General features: G+C 44.5%; 1 protein-coding gene across 2 annotated transcripts in view; it reads right to left on the bottom strand.

The window, feature by feature from the left end:
* SLC1A2 (solute carrier family 1 member 2) overlaps positions 1 to 25052 on the bottom strand; it is an 85245-nt gene extending 60193 nt beyond the window's left edge. Inside the window, exon 1 of one of the 2 annotated variants that reach the window (XM_081891712.1) lies at positions 24769 to 25052. In XM_081891712.1, the coding sequence (XP_081747838.1) occupies positions 24769 to 24785 (17 nt within the window). In that variant the 5' untranslated portion in view covers positions 24786 to 25052. The remainder of the gene's footprint in view (positions 1 to 24768) is intronic. The other variant, XM_081891711.1, reaches the window with a different exon arrangement.
* Positions 25053 to 25441: the final 389 nt, after the last annotated feature.

Raw genomic sequence — 25441 nt, 5'->3', positions numbered from 1 at the left:
CAGCTATGGTTCCAATCTTGATGGGATGGTTGTTTTCAGAGGGTGGTACTTGGCAAGTTTTGTTCAGCCCTGTGGAGACTTGAGGGTTCTTTCTTCAACATCTACATGAAACTAGTGAGTGGGGTCATCAGGTGTTTTGGAATACATTGTAAGCAACATGCTGATGAGACACAGCTATACTTCTCCTTCGCAGGGGCAGCAGTGCTGGTTTGATCTACTGCCTTGAGAATTGATTCAATGAGAGCCAAGAAAGTGAAACTTAATCCAGACAGGACTGAGGCACTGCTGGTGGGTGGTTCCCCTTTGGATAGGGTTATACTCCCTTTGATGGAGCACATAGGTAGCTTGTGGGTATTTCTGAATCCATTACTGTCACTTGAGGCCCTGGTGGCCTTGGTGGTGCAGAGTGCCTTCCTTCAGCTTTGACTTGTGGCCTAGCTGTGCTCCTATCTGTCCTCTATGCTTGACTATTGCAGTGCATTTTACATTGGGCTGGCTCTGAATGTGGTTTGAAACTGCAGGTGGTATGCAATTAGGCAGTGTCATGGCCAGGTTCACGGGCGATCAAAGTCCCAGTTGGGGACGTTGGGACCGGGGGCAAGTTGGCAGGGTGGGAGCAGGAACGAGAGTCCAGAAGCCAGGAGTCAGGAAGCCAAGAGTCCGAGGGTCAGAGAGCTGGGAGTCAAGAAGCCAAGGGTCCGAGGGTCAGGAAGGAAGGAAAAATGAACGTAGGGGTCCAAGGAGCAAGGAGTCAAGGAACCAAACACAGCAAGGCAGGGAACGTGTTGCTGTGACAAAGAGCTGAAGGGAAATGCTGACCTTATATCCCTTCCCAGCTCTTGCCACCAGGTGCTATGAGTTACCAATCGGCCTCACCTGTGAAGCCACGCCTCGCCTCTTCAGAACAAACTTAGGAAGGCCCCTGTCCTGGTCACAGGGCCTGGCTCCTGCACACACACCTGACAGGCAGGCAGATTGTTGACTGAGGCAGGATGGTCTGAATGTACAATACCAATTCTGGCTGAATGCATTGGCTCAATTCAAAATGCTGGCTTTGACCTATAATGCCTTATAGACCACAGAGCTGAAGGGTTAAAAGGGACCTTGAGGGTTATCTAATGCATCCCCCTGCAATGCAAGAATATCAACTAAAGCATCCATGACAGGTGGCCACCTAACCTCTGCTTAAAAACCACAAATGAAGGAGACTCCAGCACCTTTCAAGGGAGTCTGTTCTACTGTCAAACAACTCATACCATCAGAATGTTTGTCCTGGTTATGCAGCTCAGGACCCCAGTACCTCAAAGACCACCTTGCTGCACATGAACCAACCCATGTAATGTGATAATCATCCGAGGCCATCCTTGTGTGCCCCGACCATGGAAGGATCAGAGGGAGGCAACACACAATAGTTTGAAATGAAAATCAGCCCTCCTCCAGCATTTGCCCTACTTCGCTGCATGCCTGGAAACTGAGTTGCATTCCACAGTGCAACAATCCACAAAGCTTTGTAAGAGTTTTGTTCTAAAACTCCCAGACAATTCTTACTGGGGGGGGGGGATTGTTCAACATAACATATGATTATGTATGAGACTGAATGGGGTAGCTGTGCCCCTGAAGGACCAGGTGCGCAGCCTGGGAGTCATTTTGGACTCACAGCTGTCCATGGAGGTGCAGGTCAATTCTGTATCCAGGGCAGCTGTTTACCAGCTCCATCTGGTACGTAGGCTGAGACCCTATCTGCCTGCGGACTGTCTCGCCAAAGTGGTACATGCTCTGGTTATCTCCTGCTTGGACTACTGCAATGCGCTCTACGTGGGGCTACCTTTGAAGGTGATCCGGAAACTACAACTAATCCAGAATGCGGCAGCTAGACTGGTGACTGGGAGCGGCCGCTGAGACCATATAACACCGGTCTTGAAAGACCTACATTGGCTCCCAGTACGTTTCCGAGCACAATTCAAAGTGTTGGTGCTGACCTTTAAAGCCCTAAACGGCCTCGGTCCAGTATATCTGAAGGAGCGTCTCCTCCCCCATCGTTCTGCCCGAACACTGAGGTCCAGCTCCGAGGGCCTTCTGGCGGTTCCCTCACTGCGAGAGGCCAAGTTACAGGGAACCAGGCAGAGGGCCTTCTCGGTAGTGGCGCCCGCCCTGTGGAACGCCCTCCCATCAGATGTCAAAGCGATAAACATCTACCTGACATTCAGAAGACATCTGAAGGCAGCCCTGTTCAGGAAAGTTTTTAATATGTGACATTTTAGTGTATCTTTCATCTTTGTTGGAAGCCACCCAGAGTGGCTGGGGAAACCCAGCCAGATGGGCGGGGTTCAAATAATAAATTTATTATTATTATTATTATTATTATTATGACAGCCATCAAAATCCTAAGCAAAAAACCAGATGGGGTTCTTCCCTCTCCTCCTTCCTCTACAGCATTTGAATGCCTCCATTGTGCCCAACTAGGAGGCTGGGGCAGGACCAAAAAAACTCACCCATTTCTGCCTCTGGGCAGCACTCAGTCTGGGTGTTGTTTCTGGCAGAAACACAATGCCACGTTTTGGTGTTCTTTGGACATTGCCAGCCTTACATTATTTTGCATGCCTAAAGGACACTGGAAGGACAGAACCTGAAGCTGAGGCTCCAATACTTTGGCCACCTCATGAGAAGAGAAGACTCTCTGGAAAAGACCCTAATGTTGGGAAAGACTGAGGGCACAAGGAAAAGGGGACGGCAGAGGACGAGATGGTTGGACAGTGTTCTCGAAGCTACTAACTTGAGTTTGACCAAGCTGCGGGAGGCAGGAGTGCCTGGCATGCTCTGGTCCATGGGGTCACGAAGAGTTGGACACCACTAAATGACTAAACAACAACAACAAAGCAAAAGGTGGACTGGAACCCATTGGTGCGTGTTTTTATAATTATAAAAAAATAATTGTGAGAGCGATTGGATGCACAAAAATGGCAACCCTGTCTTTCTGAAGGCACTGCTATGAGTACACCATTGTAATGCTGGGCCTGGGAGTTAGGAGACTGAATGCTCCACAAATGGCACTCTGGTTAATAGCTCCAGGCCTAAACATTCTCCAACAAGTATTCACAGATACTGAGTTAAGAGCTGATTAGCAATCATATTGCATAAATTATTGGGGCTTGGTTGTCTTCGTGTTCTCAGGTTCATGGATTTCTTAATGTTAAAGCAGCAGTGATGGCATGATCAGGTTTGGAGAGCTGGGACCAAGGGTGGCTGCCAAGCCATTGTACGTCATTGGGTTTTTTTCTTTGATGAGTGATATGTTGGCAGGAAAGCAATGCATGTTACTGTTCTTCTGCCAGTATGTTGCTCTCTCTCCCTCTCTCTCTCTCTCTCTCTCTCTCTCCTCTGCATTTATTAGTAACTCATTATATGCAATTTGGATATATTGTAATTCTTGGGTGGGCAAGAGGGGAAACACCACTGCTAAAAGGAAAGGAATCCTACCACTGTCATTGATGGTGGTTATGACATCCTTAATGAAATTTCACTGCTCTACTAAAATGCAAAAATGCATTGTCCTTAAATTCTACTTAAAAACACAATCTAGTTTGCTTTCGGACCAAACAGCAAAAGTTTTATATTATATTAACTAAAATATGTAAGTCAATAAACCTTTGAAATCTGCTTGCTGTGGATTTTCAACAAATAGCAATATGTAGATAATAAGAGATGAATTCCAAAAATAAATATTCAAGCAAGGCTTCCCCAAAAAGTCACAAAATAGTGTGCTAGATTTCTCTTCATCAGCAACTCTTCATCAAACTAGATGGCAAAAACAACAACAACAACAAACCAAGCCAGATGAGGCAGGAGAAGTGGGGAGGGCCTGTTGGTCAGAGGACAGGTGTCTGTGTTTTGTAAGAGTTTTAAGACAGAGTGTGAGAGAAACTAGCAGACATTCAAATGAGGCCTGTTCTGGTGCTTTACAGGTTTCAGGTTGCACCCAGGCCTCCTGGGGATGGGAAAACACATAATGGCTGATCCCCCATCTCTGCTGTTAACTCAGTTCTGCCTCCACCTTTGGCAAAATACACAGGTTCTTTTGGTAGGTAAAGAACAAAGAGAAGCGAGGCTGTCCTTATTAGTTTCATTACATATTATGGCTGGAACCCCAAAAGCTGAGGAGGATGTTTGTCATACAGCATAGGGGAACATAGTTTGTGCAACGCAAGTTTGAAACTCCCTTGGGCACATGAACTAATTGCGTAGTTCTTTGGACCCAGGGCAAAACTATTAAAGTAGTGGGATGTCCACAGAAAAGAAGGTGGTTTTGGGCGAAGGTTCACATTTTGCACATTAAAAGACAAGTTTCAGTGTGTATGTGCATGCGTGTTTTAAAATGATGCTTGTACAAATGTGGAGGTCTGGACCATAATTTAGTTACATCACCTGCAAATATTTGCCTCTAAACAGTAACTTAAATATTTTTTATTGTTATTAAATTTTACATAACAAATTTCAATTTAAACAAATCAATCACCTTTACATTCAGAATTCTCCTCTGGTTTCCATTGTCCATCCCTTTTTAATGAACTTATCCTTCCCCCCCCCCCCAATTTGTTGTATCTATTAACTTTCCCAGTGTATTTTGTCTTTTACAAGTATTACTCTAATCCTGCCAAACAGTGACTTAAATCTGTGTGCTGCACATGAGAAAGAGCTAATATCCAGCAATAAACCTCTGTATGTGGGGCAGTCCCACAGGCATCCAGTTTCAGGGCTGCCTCGAGGCAGACAGATTTCTGAATGGCATGCGTTTGATATACGGCATGCAATGTGAAATCTACTCATCTTACTGTATACAAATATATTTTGAGGTGAACTCTCTGCAAACGCTTTTCTATTACAAACTGTGCCTGTTGAGTACCTACGTAGTCTGCATTTCCCAGATGAGGTGTCCAAGAAGGCAGCTGCTGTGCTGGCGCGGCCGGTTGGTGCGTGCGTGTTCATTGCATTTTGGAAACAGGTATGTAATTTGCAAAATAACACCATGGCTCCTCACATATGCCCCAAGGGCAGGGCATGCATCCCATAAACGTGACCTTCACAAAAGCAAATCAAGCGAGGCTGGTTGTTGGGAAAACAAAAGCCTCTGACAGTTTGAAGGAGAACACCTTGCCTCATGAACAACGGACCCTCAAAACCACCCATAAACACCAATGCCACAACAAATTGGGTAGGAAAAAATATGTGGAAATGTAAATGTAGTGGTCTGGAGAATTTAACAATACCTCGGGTTACAAACACCTCGGGTTACAGACTCCACTAACCCAGAAGAAGTGCCTAGGGTTAAGAACTTTACCTCAGGATGAGAACAGAAATTGTGTGCCAGTGGTGCGGTGGCAGTGGGAGGCCCCATTAGCTAAAGTGGTACCTCAGGTTAAGAACAGTTTCAGGTTAAGAACGGACCTCTGGAATGAATTACAGTAAGTTCGTAACCAGAGGTACTACTGTAATTGGATCACCACTGTGACCTTTATTCACTTGCAGTGAATAGTTCAACAGATATAGTATAGTTTTCTTCTTGGAGCCAAACCCGGCCTGAGCTTCCCTGCCTCACAGTGTGTCGTGGATGACACCGCCATCTTTTCCTCTGTGCAGCATTCCATGTTTGCAAATATGGAATATGCGTCGGCAACAAATTATGGCACAAGATATTATCATCCCTGTTGTAGATCAGTGGTTCCCATTTTGTTTTTAAGCCTTATGGACATATTTGGATTTTTTATTAACTGTCATGGGTACCACTCCCATCTGGTCATCTTTCTCCCCACCCTTCCCCCATATCAGACTCCGGCCAGAGACAGAAAGGAAGGGCACACACAGGAAAAGTTCACTTTTCTATGGGATCTGGGTAGCAGTCAGCACCCGTGGGACGCGGGTGGCGCTGTGGGTAAAACCTCAGTGCCTAGGACTTGCCGATCGCATGGTCGGCGGTTCGAATCCCCGCGGCAGGGTGAGCTCCCGTCGTTTGGTCCTAGCTCCTGCCCACCTAGCAGTTCAAAAGCACAATTAAGTGCAAGTAGATAAATAGGTACCGCTTTCTAGCGGGAAGGTAAACGGCGTTCCGTGTGCTGCTTTGGTGCCGGTTCGCCGGAGCAGCGTCGTCACGCTGGCCACGTGACCTGGAAGTGTCTTCGGACAGCGCTGGCTCCCGGCCTCTAGAGTGAGATGAGCACACAACCCTAGAGTCTGTCAAGACTGGCCCGTACGGGCAGGGGTACCTTTACCTTTACCTATTAGAAGTGCATAGAGCTGAAAGAGGAAGTGGGAAAGTGTCCCTCTTCCACCTTCCTCCTTCAGCTCTGTGTACTTTTCAAGGGAGAAAAAGGTAACCACACTCAGCACCTCATGACCAAGGGGACAGCGAGGCATTGGATACTTTGTGGCCATTGGGGGGAGCCCTCACGGGTGCCATTGCACATTGGCAGCCACTGACGCAGATGGGAGGAAAGGCAACCTTGTTGAGTTAATGCACAGCCTTTCCTGCCTGGCCTCCACTATAATACCAAAGCACCATGTGCAAAAAATGTGACCCATTCTTTTTCAGCATTAGGTTGCAATTGGTGATCCAGTTATGATTCAAGCTGAGGGGAGTTTGGCCACTACTCTTTCTGAGTCGTGACATTTTCCTTGACCACTGGCAGGAACCGCACCAAATAGGCACTTGTAAAAAATCTGTCTCAGTGTCCTTCCTACCTAACAGCATAACACAGAAATGGGCGCCCATGGTTCTCCAAATGTTGCTGGACTCTAAACCCATAATCCCCCACCTTGCTGGTTGTGGTTGAGGGGAGATGAATTGCATCAACCTGTGAAGTGCCACAGGTTTCCCATTCCAGCCTTATCTGGTAATCGCCATTGTTAAATACTTAATGGAGACTTGATGGAGAAGCCCATCATAGCTCAGATCTGCTGTACAGAAAGTGAACTTTCTTACTCATACAAAACATCTAACTCATACATCAAGATTTCCACATCTAGTTTTAACAAGATGAGATAAGCTACTTTCAATGTGATAGTTACATATATGGAAGGAGCCATTTACTCAGAAAAGGAAAGTGTCAAAGACGTTATCAGCCAGGATGTTGTTGTTTTAAAGAGCAAGCAGTGATGTTTTAGATTTTTTAAAGACCCTGTACCATTAATCTGGGCTTTTATTTGTGGGGTATGGAAAATGCAATAGGATTTATAAGCATTCCTAATTGATGTTGAAACGGCCAGGTTCCTTTAGCTGAATATCATTATCATAATTTTCAAATGAAATGTCTGCATGCCATCTGTGAGCGATCTCCTCACAGCTTTATTCAGCTAAGGCCTTTTTGGCTGGGATCAGTTTCTCAGTTCCTCTTCTAAATGTGTTCCTTATCTCCACCACTTCCATATGTTGCAATTCTGCTGAGTTTATAAGGATATATGTATTTATTTTAATTTTTGCAGAAGGAAATACGATGGTGAAACCCAGAAAATATGCGATAATTCTCTTCTCTTCAGGGCCGCCAATCTCTAACTTCTCACCTAGCTCCTTCCTGCTTCCCCATATTCCTGGGGTTATACCCTCAAATCATCACCAACTCTTCATACATTAATATTGATGGGATGAATAGTTATAGGACCAATAGTTATACCACCAATAGTTTCTAAAATTAGCTCTTACCATCCACTTCCAATGTGCTACCATTCCACTTTTTGCTGCCGCCCTCAGGTATCCGCTTCCTGCCCCCCTTTCCCCCAGTCTCCTAACTTCCCATTTACAGTGGTACCTCGGGTTAAGTACTTAATTCGTTCTGGAGGTCCGTACTTAACCTGAAACTGTTCTTAACCTGAAGCACCACTTTAGCTAATGGGGCCTCCTGCTGCCGCACTGCCGGAGCACGATTTCTGTTCTCATCCTGAAGCAAAGTTCTTAACCTGAAGCACTATTTCTGGGTTAGCGGAGTCTGTAACCTGAAGCGTATGTAACCCGAGGTACCACTGTATTCCTTCTGCTTGCACTCCAAAATTCTCTTGCTTACTAAAAACAGCTTCCTTCTCATATCCTGCTAGCCTAAACATCCTTGCTGGGGATTTGGTCAAGGGTTCAAACTGTAAATAAGAGTAACATTTCTCATGCATTGTCTTTCTAAGAAAGCATGACGGAAGCTGAGTTGCAGAGTTAATTGCTATGCCCAGGCTCAGAAAGCTCATACATTTCTAGTTTTTTTTAGGAAACCTTTCCTGAAAGTGCCTTTCCTGCCTCTCCAATTATAATGATCTAGTAAAGCTAATTACACAGAACACATCTCTGACAAACCAACACTGAAATTTGGAAGTTCGCTGTGCCTATATCTTACTCCTCATGACACACATTTTTCTGTGCCAGTTTCTTCCCGCTCCCAAAGGCCTGTTCTCACAAGCAGCTTGGCCCATAGCAGGCTTAGAGGAAAAGACAACCTATGCTGACTCCTCCCATGTCAAACTGTAGCCAGGTAGCCATGTTGATCTGACGCAGCCAAAATATATATAAAAATTGTCCAGTAGCACCTTAGAGACCATCTAAGTTTGTTCTTAGTATAAGCTTTCGTGTGCATGCACGAAATCTGAAGAAGTAGCCAGGCAGTTTCAAGAAACTAGTGGTGGCATGCACAAGATTCATCCTGGATTTGGATTTTAGTATACCCTACTTTTGGGTTGAGGTATATGGTGGTGGCTGCAGCAGCAGCATGCCAAATCCAAATCCTGCAGATTGCACAGGCTGGTCACCATGAACTAATGTGGCTAGAGGTCAGCATCAACGGCTTCTTCTCCATTACTGCCATGGAATCCATCGACCACACTGTACAAAGAATTATAATTTTCTCATAGTACATGCTTGCACCATGACAATAACCAGTGTGGTTAGCAGAGGTCATTTGCCAAATCACTCTCTCAGTCCAACTTGCTCACAGGTTTCTTGTCCACACAAAAAATGAAAAAGCTATACTGTAACCTATGCTGAACCCTTAAAGCAGAGGAACTCAAATGAAAATGAAAATATCAATAAAAAGTGTGTGTGTGTGTGTGTGTGTGTGTGAAGCCGCATATAAATTTTATGAAATATATAAAGAAATTATTTTTATTTATGTTTTTCAACATGACCTGGGCAGCTCCTAGTTTACGGATTGATGATTAAGTATGCCTTTTCAAGAAACGGCTTGAAGGGCCTTTGTTTCCTGCTTTACTGCCCCGCTAGACAAGACTTCATATTGTATTAGGAATTACTGCAAGATAATATGCATGTTGAAACGCAGATCACCACACCCATCCTCTCTCTTTCTTTCTTTCAGACAGGATGATTTATGTTCCCAGCATATTACTAGGTCATATCTTTAACATTATTGTGACTAGGAGTCAAATTAGCATTTTATTAGTTATTGTTCCCAATAAACCATTTGAGGAAAATGCCATTTTTCTCAGAAGTCAGATTAATTTCAGTGGAGATTACTCCCAAGTCAGCTTTTTGATTCTGGGAGTGGTTGGACAGATTTGGGGGGGGGGAGTCCACTGGGTGCTTTTTTGTGGTGTGAGTGAGTGAGGGGAATCTACTGGGACAGAGCTTGTATTACAGCTAAAACCCAATTTAAAACCAGCCATACTGTTTCTCTTTCTGCATACAGCACATAGGTGTACACCTATGTGTCTCTATCTACCTGCAAACCTTCTGTGTGAATAATCCTATATATTGCATGGTTTGTTTTTTAATAGGTTTCTTAGCTGTGTGGGCTTTTCCTAGTGACAGAATGGCAGACCTATAAATATTTCCTGTCTTCCTTGTTTTGGAGTTCTTGCATCCCACTTTTCATCAGGCATGACCTCGAAGTGGTTTACATAAAACAAACATAAAAAACCCTCACCTATAAAGTTCAATTGAAAAAGCCAACACACAAAACACACAAAACGAAGACTGGAGACTGAAAAAACTTCATTTTGAATTAATAAATAAAATAGCCCTTAGTGATCTTTTATGATCAGTTGCACCGTAACAGCCATTTAGTAAAATTAAAGATTATGGATGCGAAGCCATCTTTTACAGTTATTTTGAAATACATAGCTACATTTTAATGTCATTCATTCTCTGGGGCTAACATGGGGTGAAAAGGGGAGGAGGGTGATCTTTCTGTGTTCCACTATCATTCAGTACCTTTAAAAAACTAAAAATATAAAGAAATATCATTTCAGAAGATAGATACTGTAGATAGATATAGCTGCAGCTTGGCCACTTAGTATGGGGGAAGAAAACCCTTGACATGTACTGCCACCTGTTGGGAATCATATGAAATTTCTCCCTGTCCTAACTATACAACAGAAATATTTGTAACAGATTTTCTGTCATCTATATAACACCATCCCCTAAGTAATATTCTAAGGTAAGGAACTGACACATTGCATTTGCTGTGGGGTGGAGGGTGCGGAAGTGGGTATAATTACTTCATCCAATTATCAGGGTGGGAGAGGGAACGTATTTATGAACAGATGAACAAGGAGAAACATGCTAGTTTTGTCCATTTAATACATCAATATCAGATATTAAAAATCTCTCTAAAATATGGCTATTTGAATGCAATAATATGCAATTTAGGCTTAAGCTCAGTGAAATCTTTACATTGCTTAAATTAAATATATAGTGTTGGATCCTAACTTCAATTGGTTCAAAGGCAATCCTGCAAGATCGCTAACTACGATGGGATACTATTATTATAGATTTTGAGAGGGCACCCTCCCAAACCCTGGATTTTGATTATTTTGAAGGGAAGATTGCAGGCCAGTGGAAAAATACAGGCTAAGCTTCCTTTCCAAGCCTGGGATACAGGCATTAACATGACAAAAGGTGTTGATGGCCCTTCTAAGTGGAATCATGGGCCTGGGCAGACAGAGGGTTGCCAAGGTAACTGGGTGGGAAGTGACAAGGAAAGAGCGTCTTAATCAAGGTGTGCTGGGAAGAAGAAGGGAGAAGAAAAAGACTAAGATCCATCTTGGGCAGGCTGGCTGGGAGAGATGCCTTTTGACTCCAGTGCTGGATGGAAATGAAATGACCATGCTGTAAGATCTGGACTCCCTCCATGCAGACTGAAGGTGTAAATAGGTGGATAAATCATATTTCTTAAACCTACAACAGTCTCTACCACGTCACCAATTCTCCAAAAGAACACAGACCCTGGGTGAGTGCCCAGAATCTTGCTACCACTTGGCAGAGAGTTGGGGTAGCACCCAACTTTTGTGACAGTATGATCATATGATGCCAGTTCTTTGCTCATCTGAGCTTGTTTCTGTTCTGGTTCTAGACACATTTCAAAGTGCTGGTCTTAACTTAGCCCTCAACTTATTTGGACTTCAAGGTGTTGTTGGACTCCGACTCTCTTCAGCCCCAGCCACTGTGGCCAAGGATCGGGAATGCTGGGGTCTCAAGTCCATCAACACCTAGAGGTGCAACAGTTCCCCAGGCCTGCTTGACATCCCTAAAATGGCTTGTTACCAAGTCATCTAAAGGATTGCCTTCTCTCACAGAAACCTAGCCAAGCCCATATGATCTTTCTGAGATGCCCTTCTCCAGGGCCCCACCACCACCAAATTATGTGCAGCAAGTGACCACCAGGGAAAGATGTGGCTTCTCAGTGATGCTGTTCCAAACTCGTTGACCTTTTCAGTAGCAGATCGAAGACCCATTTTCACTTTCCTTGGCATTTACATCTTAAAATCTTCCATAGAACTTCTGGTAGTTTTGGACTTTTAAGATCTATGAATTTTTTGTTCCTTATTAGTGTTGTTGCCTTGGTTTTTATCCCCTGGTACTGTTTCATGGTATATCTTTCTAGGTAGCTATTTTATGTATATGGTTAGCTGTTATTCAGTGGCATATAAATGTAAATTAGCCAGTAAGCTGAATAGATAAGCAATATGTGCTGTTGCAGAAGGGTTTTTATCCATGTAGTACAAATGAGACACAATACCTTGTAATGTGCAAAGACTTCAGGATCAGGGCCCTAGGGAACAATTAAGAACAGTTCTGTATAATATTATCATTCCTCCGGAAAAGGTTTTCTTTCCCATCAAATATTGTCCTTTATTAGTCTGATGCATTGTCAACCCATATGTATGAACAGCCTTCAACAGTCTCTCCGCCTGTCCATGAATGGATAGATGAATCATATGTGAGTTGCTTTCCACGGTCTCTCTCTTTCACAAACCATGACACATTTTGGAGCTTCTGCAATCATGGAATTGTGGTGGGACTGAAAGTCTACAGTGCTAATTTATCTAATAAGAGATGTTCTCTTATTACCTGTGTGCATATTACACTAGTTGCAACTGTTACGTTAGAACTCATTTAATGCTTAGGTAGCCATGGGCCCTGCTTTGCAGAGGACAATCTTCTATTTGAAAGTGTTCTTCTTGAAGGCTATCTTGTCCAAGTCCAGATTAAAGATACAAAACCATAAGAACCGGGTTTGCGTCTCCGCTCCTCCACATGCAGCTGCTGGGTGACCTTGGGCCAGTCACACTTCTCTGAAGTCTCTCAGCCCCACTCACCTCACAGAGTGTTTGTTGTGGGGGAGGAAGGGAAAGGAGAATGTTAGCCGCTTTGAGACTCCTTCGGGTAGTGATAAAGCGGGATATCAAATCCATAAAGGTCAGACTGAGTCCAAACCAAAGGCCAGGTGGAACAGCTCTGTCTTGCAGGCCCTGCGGAAAGATGTCAAATCCCTCAGGGCCCTAGTCTCTTGTGACAGAGCATTCCACCAAGAAGAAGAAGACAACACAAGTCATCTTTTCTTTTCTCTTTATGGTAGTTAGTTGTGGTAGTGGGGAAAACTGGGAGGCCACACAAGTTACCCTCTCCTAAGGATATACCCACCAGCGTTACACTGAAAAACATTGCCTGAGCTTCCTTGTTGTTGCACCACCATAATGGCGGTGGCAGAGGGTGGGTACATTTTGTGAACACTCTCTCCGTTCTGCTTCACCCACACACCCTGTGTAATGATGCTTTTTAAAAGGCAAGCCCCAAAAGGTGGGGGAAGTGTGTGTGGAGCTGCAGCACCAGCACCAAGGCCTTCCATATCACCACTCCAGTATTTCATATATAGGCAGGACTTCACCAAGTGGCGACACTACCACACCGGGTTGCTGTCGCTTACTGCATTTGCATCACCCTGGCTTCCCTGCTGTCCCGTCCCTTGCCTTCCCAGGGGAGCAATAGTGACCCATCTGCCTGGAAGCCGATATAGTGGCTTCCACCCACCTAGCAAGCTGCTCCTGGTCTTCATAGACAAGATCAGCTGGAACTTCAGCACCATCTTTTGTTGTTCTTGGTAATGTGGGGCGTCATTGTTACTACGATCACGGTCTCTTTACAACAAGAAGAAAAACTGGTACCAAAGCTGCAGCTTATGCAGGTTACAAGCAGCAGCAGTTTTGAATCCCCACTGTTGGGGGGGTTTTGTACTACTTGAAATCTTGAGGTCCTCCCCAAGCATGCAGATACTTCCCTACTGGGCACAGGTACTGCTGTTTAGGCACTCTACTTGGAGAAGGAGAAGCTCCCAGCCCCTTTTTCACATCGTACATTTGGCAAAGCCCTTGTAATGGCACATAATCTGGTGTAGTTGTTTTCTGATACAGCGTTTTACACACACACACACACCTGAGAATAACAAGATTTGTCAACATAGTTTGGTTTACAATGATGGTAATGAATTGCCAGTTCCTTGGAGGATGCTTTCTTTTTTTGTGAAGCCACCACTGTATTCCCTTAAAAACTTTGCACAAAACTACCCCAACCTCTGTTTTGCTTCTACCATTTGTTCTTTTCAGGGGGCAGGGGAACACCACCAATTTTTTTAAAGTGGCAAGAGGTTTTAAATTGACGCTGTGTGAATATGCACCTGCTGGTAAAAATAGATGCACCCACATGCACGCTCTGAGTACAAATATATGTGGGAGGTGAGGAGATGAATGGTTATTTTTAAACTAGACTCTCAGCACGATAGGAATTAATTTCTCTAAATGAATGCCTCCTAATTGGAGGATAAGTTAACTGAGCTAATAATGGTGTACGCTACACCTAACATTTTAAAATCTTCATCTAAACCAGGGATTTCCAACTTCCATGTTTCCAGAAGCCACACACTTCTCCAGGCAACTTTTTTTGGGTGGTGGAGGAGGAAGGAATTCAGTGTCTAAACTAATAGTCACACAAGTTGTTATTCGGCAAGAAAGCTGGTACCATTTGGCAGTCAGAGGAGTGGGCCATTGCATAAGAATGTATACTACATATTACATATGATGCATTACATAAGAAAATATACAACATGCCAAATCTAAAAGAAATATAGAACATTAAGGAACTGAATATCTGTTTCTTAAAACGTGAAATTATTGTTCAAGAAAATGTAGATTGTTTTATTTTTTACTACTGCACTATGAAAAATGTGATAGGGTACCTAGAAACAGATAAACTTTTGGTGGGACTAGTCTGTCGACTTAACCTATACAAAGGACTGCCATTTTATTGCTAAATCAGAATAATTTCTGGATTCAGGTTAGATATCCTACTGCAAGACTGCAGGATTTAAAACTATGTCAGGGTTCAATGATATTACATCCTAGATCTCAAGATTCACCATGTGAACTTCAAAACTGTCATAGTATGAATACCTCCACCCCGCAGCCACGTAAAAACAGCAGCTCTTTGAAAGCTGCTCAGAGATTTGCAGCCTAAGGAGCAGTCCCTGCTGAAAGATTAGTGAGCAAAGTGGAGGTGAAGAGGTCAGGTGGGTAAAAAAGATGCAGCTAATTCTCCTGTTGTGTGGCTTATTTCATGCCTGACGAAACAAAAACATTCTTCTAGTGCTTCCTAAAAAAACCTAGGCAGGTGATTCCCCAGAGAACACCTTGAAACCCAATAAATATGTGCATAATTTGCATAGTTCAATGATTAGCCTGCCTGTACCACTGCCACAAAGCTTAGAGACCAGCACCTCAAGGCATAGTTCCGCAATCCAGATGCAGAGTTCTGATGCACATAAATGCAATGGCGCCCCCAGTTATTTCAGTAGAAGGTGCTGGTTTGGACACACACAGGAATACATGGGTGGATCTGCTCCTCCGTTGAAATGAACAAGAAAGCAGCTGTAGGAACAGACATGCTGGAGAATTGCTGGACTGGGTTGTATAGGTGCATGCAATTAAGCAGGGCTTTTTGAGAGATTCTATTTGAGTGTCGACCACAGCAAACTATGGCAAGTTCTTAAAGAAATGGGAGTGCCTGATCACCTCATCTGTCTCCTGAGAAATCTCTATGTGGGACAAGAAGCTACAGTTAGAGCTGGATATGGAACAACTGATTGGTTCAAAATTGGGAAAGGAGTACGGCAAGGCTGTATATTGTCTCCCTGCTTATTTAACTTATATGCAGAATTCATCATGCAAAAGGCTGGGCTGGATGAATCCCAAGCCAGAATTAAGATTGCCGGAAGAAATATCAACAACCTCAGATATGCAGATGGCAGAAAGTGAGAAGGAATTAAAGAACCTTTTAATGAGGGTGAAAGAGGAGAGCGCAAAATATGGTCTAAAGCTCAACATCAAAAAAATGAAGATCATGGCCACTGGTCCCATCACCTCCTGGCAAATAGAAGGGGAAGAAATGGAGGCAGTGAGAGATTTTACTTTCTTGGGCTCCATGATCACTGCAGATGGTGACAGCAGCCACAAAATTAAAAAACGCCTGTTCCTTGGGAGAAAGGCGATGGCAAACCTAGACAGTGTCTTAAAAAGCAGAGACATCACCTTGCCAACAAAGGTCCGTATAGTTAAAGCCATGGTTTTCCCAGTAGTGATGTATGGAAGTGAGAGATGGACTATCAAGAAGGCTGATCGCCGAAGAATAGATGCTTTTGAATTATGGTGCTGGGGGAGACTCTTGAGAGTCCTGTGGACTGCAAGAAGATCAAACGTATCCATTCTGAAGGAAATCAGCCCTGAATGCTCACTGGAAGGACAGATCGTGAAGCTGAGGCTCCAATACTTTGGCCACCTCATGAGAAGAGAAGACTCCCTGGAAAAGACCCTGATGTTGGGAAGGATTGAGGGCACAAGGAGAAGGGGACGACAGAGGACGAGATGGTTGGACGGTGTTCTCGAAACTACCAACATGAGTTTAACCAAGTTGCAGGAGGCAGTGGAAGACAGGAGTGCCTGGCGTGCTCTGGTCCATGGGGTCACGAAGAGTCGGACACGACTAAACAACAAATTTGAGAGGAAGGCAGGGATGGGGAGTCAGGAAAGAGCTGCGGCTCAGTTGCAGAGCATTTGCCTTACATGCAGAAGGTCCCAAGATCAATCCCTCTGTATCTCCAGATACAGATGGGCTGCCCCAAACCCTGGACAGTTGCTGCTGCTCAGTGTAAACAATACTAAGCTAGGTAGGCCAATTGTCTGACTCAGTATAAGGCAGCTTCCTATGGTTATGTGTGCAAAGGCTGTGCACATAAAAAGTGCCTAAGAATAGGATATGCTCATATAGTGGCACCTGCCCCTTCCCTATGTATGCAAACCCCAATAGGCATTACAATAGCCCTGCTGGATCAGACCAAAGGCCTATCTCGTAGAAGTAGCATCCTGTTTCTCACAGTGCCCAACCAGGTGCCTGCAGGAAGCCCACTGGCAAGACACGAAGGCAACAGCCCGCCTTCACAGCAACTGCCTCTGATCCTGGATAGTTCACTCTCCCTGCATTCGTCCATGACTGAAATTGAATCGGGGATGTTTCTAGCTGGAATGAAACACAATTTGGAGTAACTGTTTCTAACTGCTTTCGCCACAATGTTTTGAGTCATGGTAGACTAAAGCAGGTTCCAACCTTTAGCAATTGTAGCATTCCATAACTTTTTGTTCTGCTTTCCAAGGCTCATCCTTCAAGTCTTACTAGGTGATGAGCCTGTTGGTCTTCTTGCCCCAGGTTATGGGGAACATGGGGGTGCAAGGGAGGAAAGAGGAAGACTCTGCTGGGACTCATTAAGTGATTCTTGCCCATAGAATTTAGATTGCTTGCATTATGAACTAAACTTTTGTGGGGAGGGCGTGTTAAGGTTTGTAATCCAAATAAAATATGATACAAAGTTATAGTATCACTGTTATATACTGTTTCCAGAGGAGGTACTGTGTTAGCCTGATGTTGCAGAAAATATAACAAAGTTTTGTGGAGTTTTAAATACACTTAAATACAAATGTATTTATGGACTAGAGCCCACTTCATCAGATGGATTAATTGCTATTCCCAGCTGGCATGTATTTCTAAAGGGGGAATCAGAAAAAGCCAAGAAAGAATATGAGTTAATATGACAGGTCCTATATACTATGTGTGTGTCACTTCAGCTGAATTCTCCTGGTGCCATATTTTATTTGTGTTGCTTAGGAAACCTTTGGTTAGTCAAGGTATAGCCAATTAACTAAGCCCAGAAACATAATGAAAAGCAATTTGAGATACCAACTACAGTATGGCAAATCATAAAAGTGATTTCAGAACTCCTACAAATAGAAGGAATGATAATGCAGAAATGAATACATGCAAAATATGAATTAATGCAGTGGTAGCTCATATAGTGGCTTTTTTGGGTGGGGCACTACCAGATTTGTTTTGTCTGAAACCCTGGAGAACTGCTACTGGTGTCAGTGTCGGTGCCATTAAGCCAGATAAACCAATGGTCTGGCTGAGTATAAGGACGTGTTCCTATGGACCATTGGTATGAATTTACTGTGTTCTATTGTAGAGGAGAACCCATCCTTAATGGAAGCCTAGCAGAGGCTCAGATGCTGCTACTTCGGCACTATGTAGGAGGCATTGAGCAAGCTCTGAGGTCACCAGCCAACATCAAGCACTATTATTCACCCAGAGACTATGGGCAGTATCCAACAAACTTTCTGCTTGCACAAGGCAGCTTTCTCCCAAATGAGATTTAGGGGAACATGGGAGCGGGGAAGTGGAAATCCTTGCATTGATGGAACAAGTTAATTGGATACTGCCATATGCATGGTGCTGAAGTAGTCGCTCCTCTGCCTGCAACATTCTCTTGACAACATCCGTCATTAAAGGCATTGGGTCCCGCTTTCTCTCACAGGGATGCTGAGCAATGGAAGCTGGTGGGCCACCAGCAAACTGCCATGTGAACCATTACTGGTGTGGTACTCTAAGCATTTCATGGCAGGTTTTGCTGATAGCCAAACAGAGAGAGTTTATTGGTCCACTGTTTATTGATGCCGTGGGCTCCATTGCATTGACCAGCTCAAGTACAAAGATTAGAAGGGGGTGGGAAGAAAGAAATCACAGTGGAATCCTGAAACTTCTTCTATCCCTATGGCAATTTTATAGTGTTTCAATGTAAATGACTGAGGAGTTACATACTGCTGTTCTTCCCTCCCCTTTTTGGCCCCTTTTATACTTTACAGATCCTGGACTTAAATCCTAAATTCAGTACAAAAGAGTTTGGCTGGTATAAAGAGCTTCTACGCAGTATCCAGAGGGAATAAATCAATGAAACCAAGTAGCAAAGCAGTTTGGGTAGAGATGCTTAAGACTATGGAGACAGTCATTGTGTAGTATAAGGATGTGGAACTTCTATCATCCCTGACTATTAGTCATGCTTGCTGGGGCTGATGAGACTTGGAATTCAACATCAGGTGGAGAATCTCAGGTTCCCCAACAAAAGGTTGTATCCAACCAAGTCAGTGCATTTATTTGTTTATTTTTAAATACAGAAGTAAAATAAGTAAAATAACTCAGCATAGAAACATTGAAATCAATAGACCTGAGCTGGTCATGTTGATGGATTTCAATGGATCTGTTCCAAGTATGACTCAGACTCAATCCACATATGTAAGATGGCATTTGCAAAGATGCCCTGTTGTTGCCAAAGGTCAGTACCACCGCCCTGTAACAGCAACCTGCTACTTCATGAACCCATGAACTGTGACCCCTATAAACACAGTCAGTTTAGAAGCTTACTAAGAAGCTAGAAATGGGATACAGACATGACACTGCAATGGGTGCGTAATGACACCTACTTAGTAGACAGTACCCCTCTTCTTCAGACGTTACGCCTTGCTTTCAGAGGATGTGTGGAGGGAGGTGCAGGGCTGTTTAACCCCAGATGTGAACATCTCAGAACTCCACTGCCAGACCTTCACATGTTGAGTGCAATGTCTGAAGAGGGAACTTAGCTGAATGTCCACAGGCTCAGCATGCTTTGAAGTGTTGTGTGGTTGGAGGCCCCCATTGCTTGGAGAAACCTGTTCCCATCAGGGTCCAAATAAAAGGGAAGCAGGGCTATTCTATCACCTCTGCAGATATACCAGCTGCCTTTGGACGTATCTCAAGAAGCCATTCCACCAGACAACCCATGACAGCTGTTATAAATACTGTTACATTAATAGCTGGTGCCTGAGCTTGCTTTTTTCCCCTTTACCCTTACCCTCTCTTTTTCTTTGTGTGTCATATTGCCTTACTTACATTCATGCCTTACTAATGATTTTTGTATCCCACTCCAGGATTCCTTTGCAGCAGAAGAGCAGGACAAAAATGCTTCAAATGAAAAAAATCTGAAAGTGCTTCAGAGTGCTTTCTTATTATCACAGTTGCATCTGTACACAGCAGCTTGCCTTCCTGCTTAGCATTTTCAAACATGATTAACATTTTAAGAGAGGGTGTGGATTTGACATTCCATTGAATATTTTATTGTTTACAGCTAGAAGCAACAGCACAGGTAAGTCCAATGCCTCAAATGACCATCCAGAGGGTGGCAAATGATGAAGGCTGTGACAAACAGGCCTCTATTGTACATAGTGGGATTTATGTCTTAAGTAAATATGCACTGGACTATGCTGCACACAGATAAGCAATGCAATGTGTATACTTGAGGACATCAATCTCACTATATGGCATAGTCATTAAGCCCTGCACGTTCCCTCTTTTGCTTTTGTGCTCAAGGTCCCATTTCTAACTATCTGAACGTGCTTCTCCATGTATCACAAGATTGCTCAAGATCTCCTGTGGATAATCTCACTCTTGTCTCTGTACTAATATCCAAAGAATTTGGATGTTGCCAATTTTAGAAGTCAGTTTATAGAGGTTCAGACTCCCACTTCCCAGATCAGGTTTGCTATCATGAGTTAAACTTTGGAATATAGAAAGCTACCTTTCACAGAGTCAGACTTTTGGCCAGGGATGCGGGTGGCGCTGTGGTCTAAACCACTGAGCCCTGGGCTTGCCGATCAAAAGGTCGGTGGTTCAAATCCCGTTGCTCGGTCCCTGCTTCTGCCCACCTAGCAGTTCGAAAGCACATCAAAGTGCAAGTAGATAAATAGGTACCGCTTCGGTGGGAAGGTAAACGGCATTTCCGTGTGCTGCTCTGTTTTGCCAGAAGCGGCTTAGTCATGCTGGCCACATGACCCAGAAAAACTCTCTGCGGACAAACGTTGGCTCCCTTGGCCAGTAAAGCGAGATGAGCGCCACAACCCCAGAGTCGTTTGCGACTGGACTTCACTGTCAGAGGTCCTTTACCTTTACCTTTTTAGCTCAGTATTGTCTCCAGTGCTCCAGACATTCAGTTTAGACCTTCTACATATAGAGCATGTGCTCAGCCACTGAGAAATAGTCCTTTCCCTTGCTCATGCCAGAAGAACAAATCCAAAACAATGGTTTTCCAATGCCAAGATGTTCTGTTTTCATCAACACTGCTTTGTGAAGACGGTCGCTATAATTATTTTACATACTAAAAGCTTTAAAGTTAGCACAGTCAGTATTTCTTGCACTCTATTTCTCTCTCACTTCACTTGCTAACATTCTCTCTCTTTCTCTTGGTAAAAAGGTAAAGGACCCCTGGACGGTTACATCCAGTGAAAGGCAACTATGGGGTTGCGGCCCTCATCTCGCTTTTCACAAAGATGAGCTTTCCGGCTCATCTGGCCAGCATGACTAAACCGCTTCTGGCACAACGGAACACCATGATGGAAACCAGAGTGCATGGAAACACCATTTACCTTCCTGCCGCAGCAGTACCTATTTTTCTACTTGCACTGGTGTGCTTTCAAACTGCTAGATTGGCAGAAGCTGGGACAGAGCAACGGGAGCTCACCCCATCATGCAGATTCAAACCGCTGACCTTCCAATCGGCAAGCCCAAGAGGCTCAGCGATTGAGACCACAGTGCCACCCGCCCCCCCCCAACATCAGATATATCATTCCCTGCTTCTAATGAAGTCAACTCTAGCCCATCAACACTTTTGTCAAATCAATGTTACTCTTTGAGCTGCCACAAAACTCGTGGCAGCCAACCTAAACATATGTATTAGGCTGTACACCCCATTATACACAATAATACTTACTGGTACTTCTGGGTAAGCATGCATAGGATGACAATGTGGCTACCACTCTGGAAATTGCTCAAAAAGTATAGATTACAGCTTATGGCACAGAAATATTAATATTTCTTCATCAGTGACTTTAAAGTAATACTAATATTTCCAGAGCAGTACTTATGTTAGTCTGCATTCCAAAGTCACGGACTTTGAATTCCCTTGAATAAGTGAGCTGGTTTACACTTTTGAATCACACCATTTGATGACTGCAGCATCAAATGATGACTTGAAGATGCAAAGAGCCATTACAGATCAAAACACAACAGGTAGAAATTGCATGTCTGCCTCATACCACTTCAAACAGAATGATTTTCAGTTTACATGTTCAACCAAGTCATCAACTATTGAGAACTCCAGGAAGGTTCATTAATGTTTATGTATAAACTGGCCCAATGTCTACATTACTTTTACTATTAAAACAGAATGAACATATGCACGTCTCTGAAGAAACTGAGAAATATAGATGGGGGGGACAGAAATGAGTACTACATACTATCTATATGCAAGTATGAGTTGATTTGTTGTTGTTTAACCATTTAGTCGTGTCCGACTCTTTGTGACCCCATGGACCAAAGCACGCCAGGCACTCCTGTCTTCCACTGCCTCCCGTAGTTTGGTCAAACTCATGCTGGTAGCTTCGAGAACACTGTCCAACCATTTCATCCTCTGTCGTCCCCTTCTCCTTGTGCCCTCAATCTTTCCCAACATCAGGGTCTTTTCCAGGGAGTCTTCTCTTCTCATGAGGTGGCCAAAGTAAAACCCCAATGGTTGTATTGTAAGGGGTCTCAGGCAAAAGACATGTTAATATATTGGTCTTTCCAGTAGTTTAGGGTTTTAAAAACTGATGTATGTTTATGGTATGACCTGAGGAATGTCTAATCAGAACAGCCAATGGCCAGGGAGGATGGGAACTGTAGCTGACCCAACAGCTGGAGAGTTATAGGTTCACCATCCCTGAATAGTGTTTATGAGCCAGGAGCTAGATAGCCTTACTTCAAATGTCAGGTGAGCAACAAAGGGAATTATATTCACGTTCTCCATCCAGTACATACATGGATGATGATATAACTGTACCTTTACAGAACTGTTATAAGAACTACTGAGATACAGAGATGAAATGCTAGGCAAATTGTAGTAAAACAACAACTATCATTATTAAACCATCTCTAGAGGAAATGCAAACCTTTGGAGAAGCATTTCACAATGGAAACAATCTAGCCAACATTAGGCACTCTGAACTAGGATGTCACCCAGTTCAAGAATTGGAAGTTTAGTATATTCATTGGTTAATCAATTTGTTAAATCTGCATACAAAATCAATAGTGTTGAAGAAAATATACATTGTTGGGAGATGATGCGCATATGCTTCACAGTGGACATAATCTTAGGAGAAGCATCACCCCTCACCTTCCTCCTCTCATGCATAGGTGGGCTTTGCTCTTTTAATATGACACTTGCCACCTGCTGTATGTATAATTAATCTCACGGGTTAAACGATACAGCCCTATGTTCAGACCTCAAAAGGAAAGAGTTCAGCAGAAGCTTAAATATCTAACTGAATTCAATGGGGACTTTATAGCATTTAGTGCTGTAGTCATCCTAAAACAAGAAGTATCTATACTGATAGGTTGCACAGAGCAAACTAGCAAATGGGCAGTTCCTCTTCCAATGAGATCTAGGTCAATGTCCACTTGCATCCCCCAACCACTACCTTTCCTTTAATCCCTCTTCATTTACCTTTGAGCAGGACGGCTGCAAAGAGGAAAATGCCAGCAGTGCTAACACAGGGCTGTGCCAACATGAGATTCGCATTCGCTGGAGTTACATCATTAAGTGTGCAATTTAGTGGGGCTTACTTTTGAGTAGACACTAATAGATAGGATGGTGCTAAAAGGGCTTCACCTTATTAATACTGGGCAGATTTCTTGGTCTGCAGAGATTGCCTATGGACCAGGGTCCCTGCAGCCAGAAAAGCAGAGAGCTTGCAGCTGCTGAGTGCTTGCAGTTTTTGAACAAGCTCCTGCCGAGTAACCTGTCTTGGTCCAGGTACTGCGCATATATTTCCCTTCCCACCAGGAGGGCGAACAATTGGGTGAGCGCGCGCCTTCCAGCAATGTGCAGCTGAAGCAGCAGCAGGTTGATTTAAATCCCCTTTTCGCGTTGGAAGCGCGCGCACGCCCACACCTGCAACCGACATAAACAGAGCTGCTTCTTTTTTACACCCTGTCCTCACAAGGTCCCGTCCAGAGCAGATCACGCTGATCCAAGCTGACAAGCAGCCCCGTGCGGATCAAGAGGAGATCGCCCTCCCCAGACACCGGAGAACGCGAGACAAACTCGCGGGAGCCCCAGACATTAACTTGCAAACAAACGCGAGCAAGGCGGCCAATCGCCAGCGCCGCCCGCCGCCTGACTTGGGCCCCGGGGAAACGTTTCGCAAGAGGCACGCTTCCAACAAGATTCCCGCGTGGCAGGAATACTACCCAGAAACTTGTGTTTGCTTGCTTGCTCCACAATGCATAACTCTTGAGTAACCCGCAAAACCCCCTCCAGCGTAATATTCCGGGTTGTTTTCCCTTGTGGGCATTGCAAACGGCATTTGACACGAGTCTCTCTCTCTCTTGCAAAACCCCTTAAGAATTTGGAAGCAGCAGCGTGCTCTTGCTGCTGTTTTACAAATGTTTGGTCGGCAGGAAGTCCCACTCGGTTCAGCGGGGCTTGCATCGTGAATATGTTTAGGATTGCAGCCGGGTTCGTGACTATTCAGAAGTAAGTCTCAAGTGCACCTAGGAGAGCAGCCTTGCAGTGCAATGCCTGCTCAGGAGTAAGTCCCATTAAGTGCAATGGGGCTTACTCTCAGGCAAGCGGATATAGGATTGCAGCCCGATCCTATGTGTATACCCACTCTGAACTAAGCCCCGCTGATTTTTAATGAGGCTTGTGATGCACATAACAGCAAGCTTGAGTTTATTATTAATATTAAAGCGGTTTGCTAGCGCTCAGCCCTTGCAAGGGTTAAAGCCGGTAGGGAAGAGGAAAAGCTCTTTCCTTCTCCCAAGGGAGATTCATATTTGAAATGCCATTCTCCAGCCTTGAGCTGCAGCTGGATGCTTCTTTCATCCTGTAGGGTCGGCAGGAAGGACGCGGAGAATCCCGCCGCCTGATAAGCCCACACGCAACAACGAAACGGCACGGCCACGCGAGCAAAGCAACCCACTCGAGACCCAGCCCGATCTTCTCACCCCACCCCTGCCGGCAAACCAAGGAAGGGGGAAAAGAACAGAAAAGCCGGTTTCCTCCTCACCCTTCTGTCGATGCCATGGTCCCGCGGAAGCCCCCCTGTCTTGCCTTCCCAAGAAATCCAAGGGTTTAAACCACGCGTGGCCGCTTTCCGGGTGGGGAAACTTCTTCTTCTCCTTTTATCTTTGGGTGTCGCAGAACCCCTTTAGTTCCTGCCCTGTATAATCCTCCCGGCTCCGAAAGGCGATCATCCAAGAAGCTTGACTGGTCTCGAGATCTAAGCCCCGACGCCGCCACCTCCTCTTGCTCCTGCTACTCGGAGGGAGGTTTCTCAACGTCTCCTTCCAGAGGCTTGAATGTCTTCAGGAGAGAAGGGTAGTAGTGGAAAGAGAGAGAGAGAGAGAAGATGAAATAGGGGAAGGAGGGAGGGGGGCGAAGAGAGAAGATGGTCAATGGCAAACGACAGGCAAGGGCTCCGAGGCTGTGTGCTGGTGGGCACCTGCGCTACGATCCTTTGCTTTCTGCGCTTATTCGGAGGGCTGCCTGGCGAGGGAGTGCAGTGTGTGTTTGTTTGTGTGTGTGAGAGTGAAAGAGAGAGAGGGAGGGAGGGAGGCAGGCGACGGGGGTTGTGTGTATGTGGAAGAGGCGGTGGGTGACTTCACATTGCCATGGTGTTTGTTGGCTGAGGCTGGATTGGAAGGCTTTAACGGTGGATTTGCAGTCTATCCCTCTCTATT

The sequence above is a fragment of the Podarcis melisellensis genome, assembly GCF_964234715.1.
Source record: "Podarcis melisellensis genome assembly, chromosome: 1".
NCBI classification, from domain to species: domain Eukaryota; kingdom Metazoa; phylum Chordata; class Lepidosauria; order Squamata; family Lacertidae; genus Podarcis; species Podarcis melisellensis.
The sequence above is the reverse complement of the archived record's forward strand: the minus strand, read 5'-3'. Positions and strand labels throughout refer to the sequence as shown.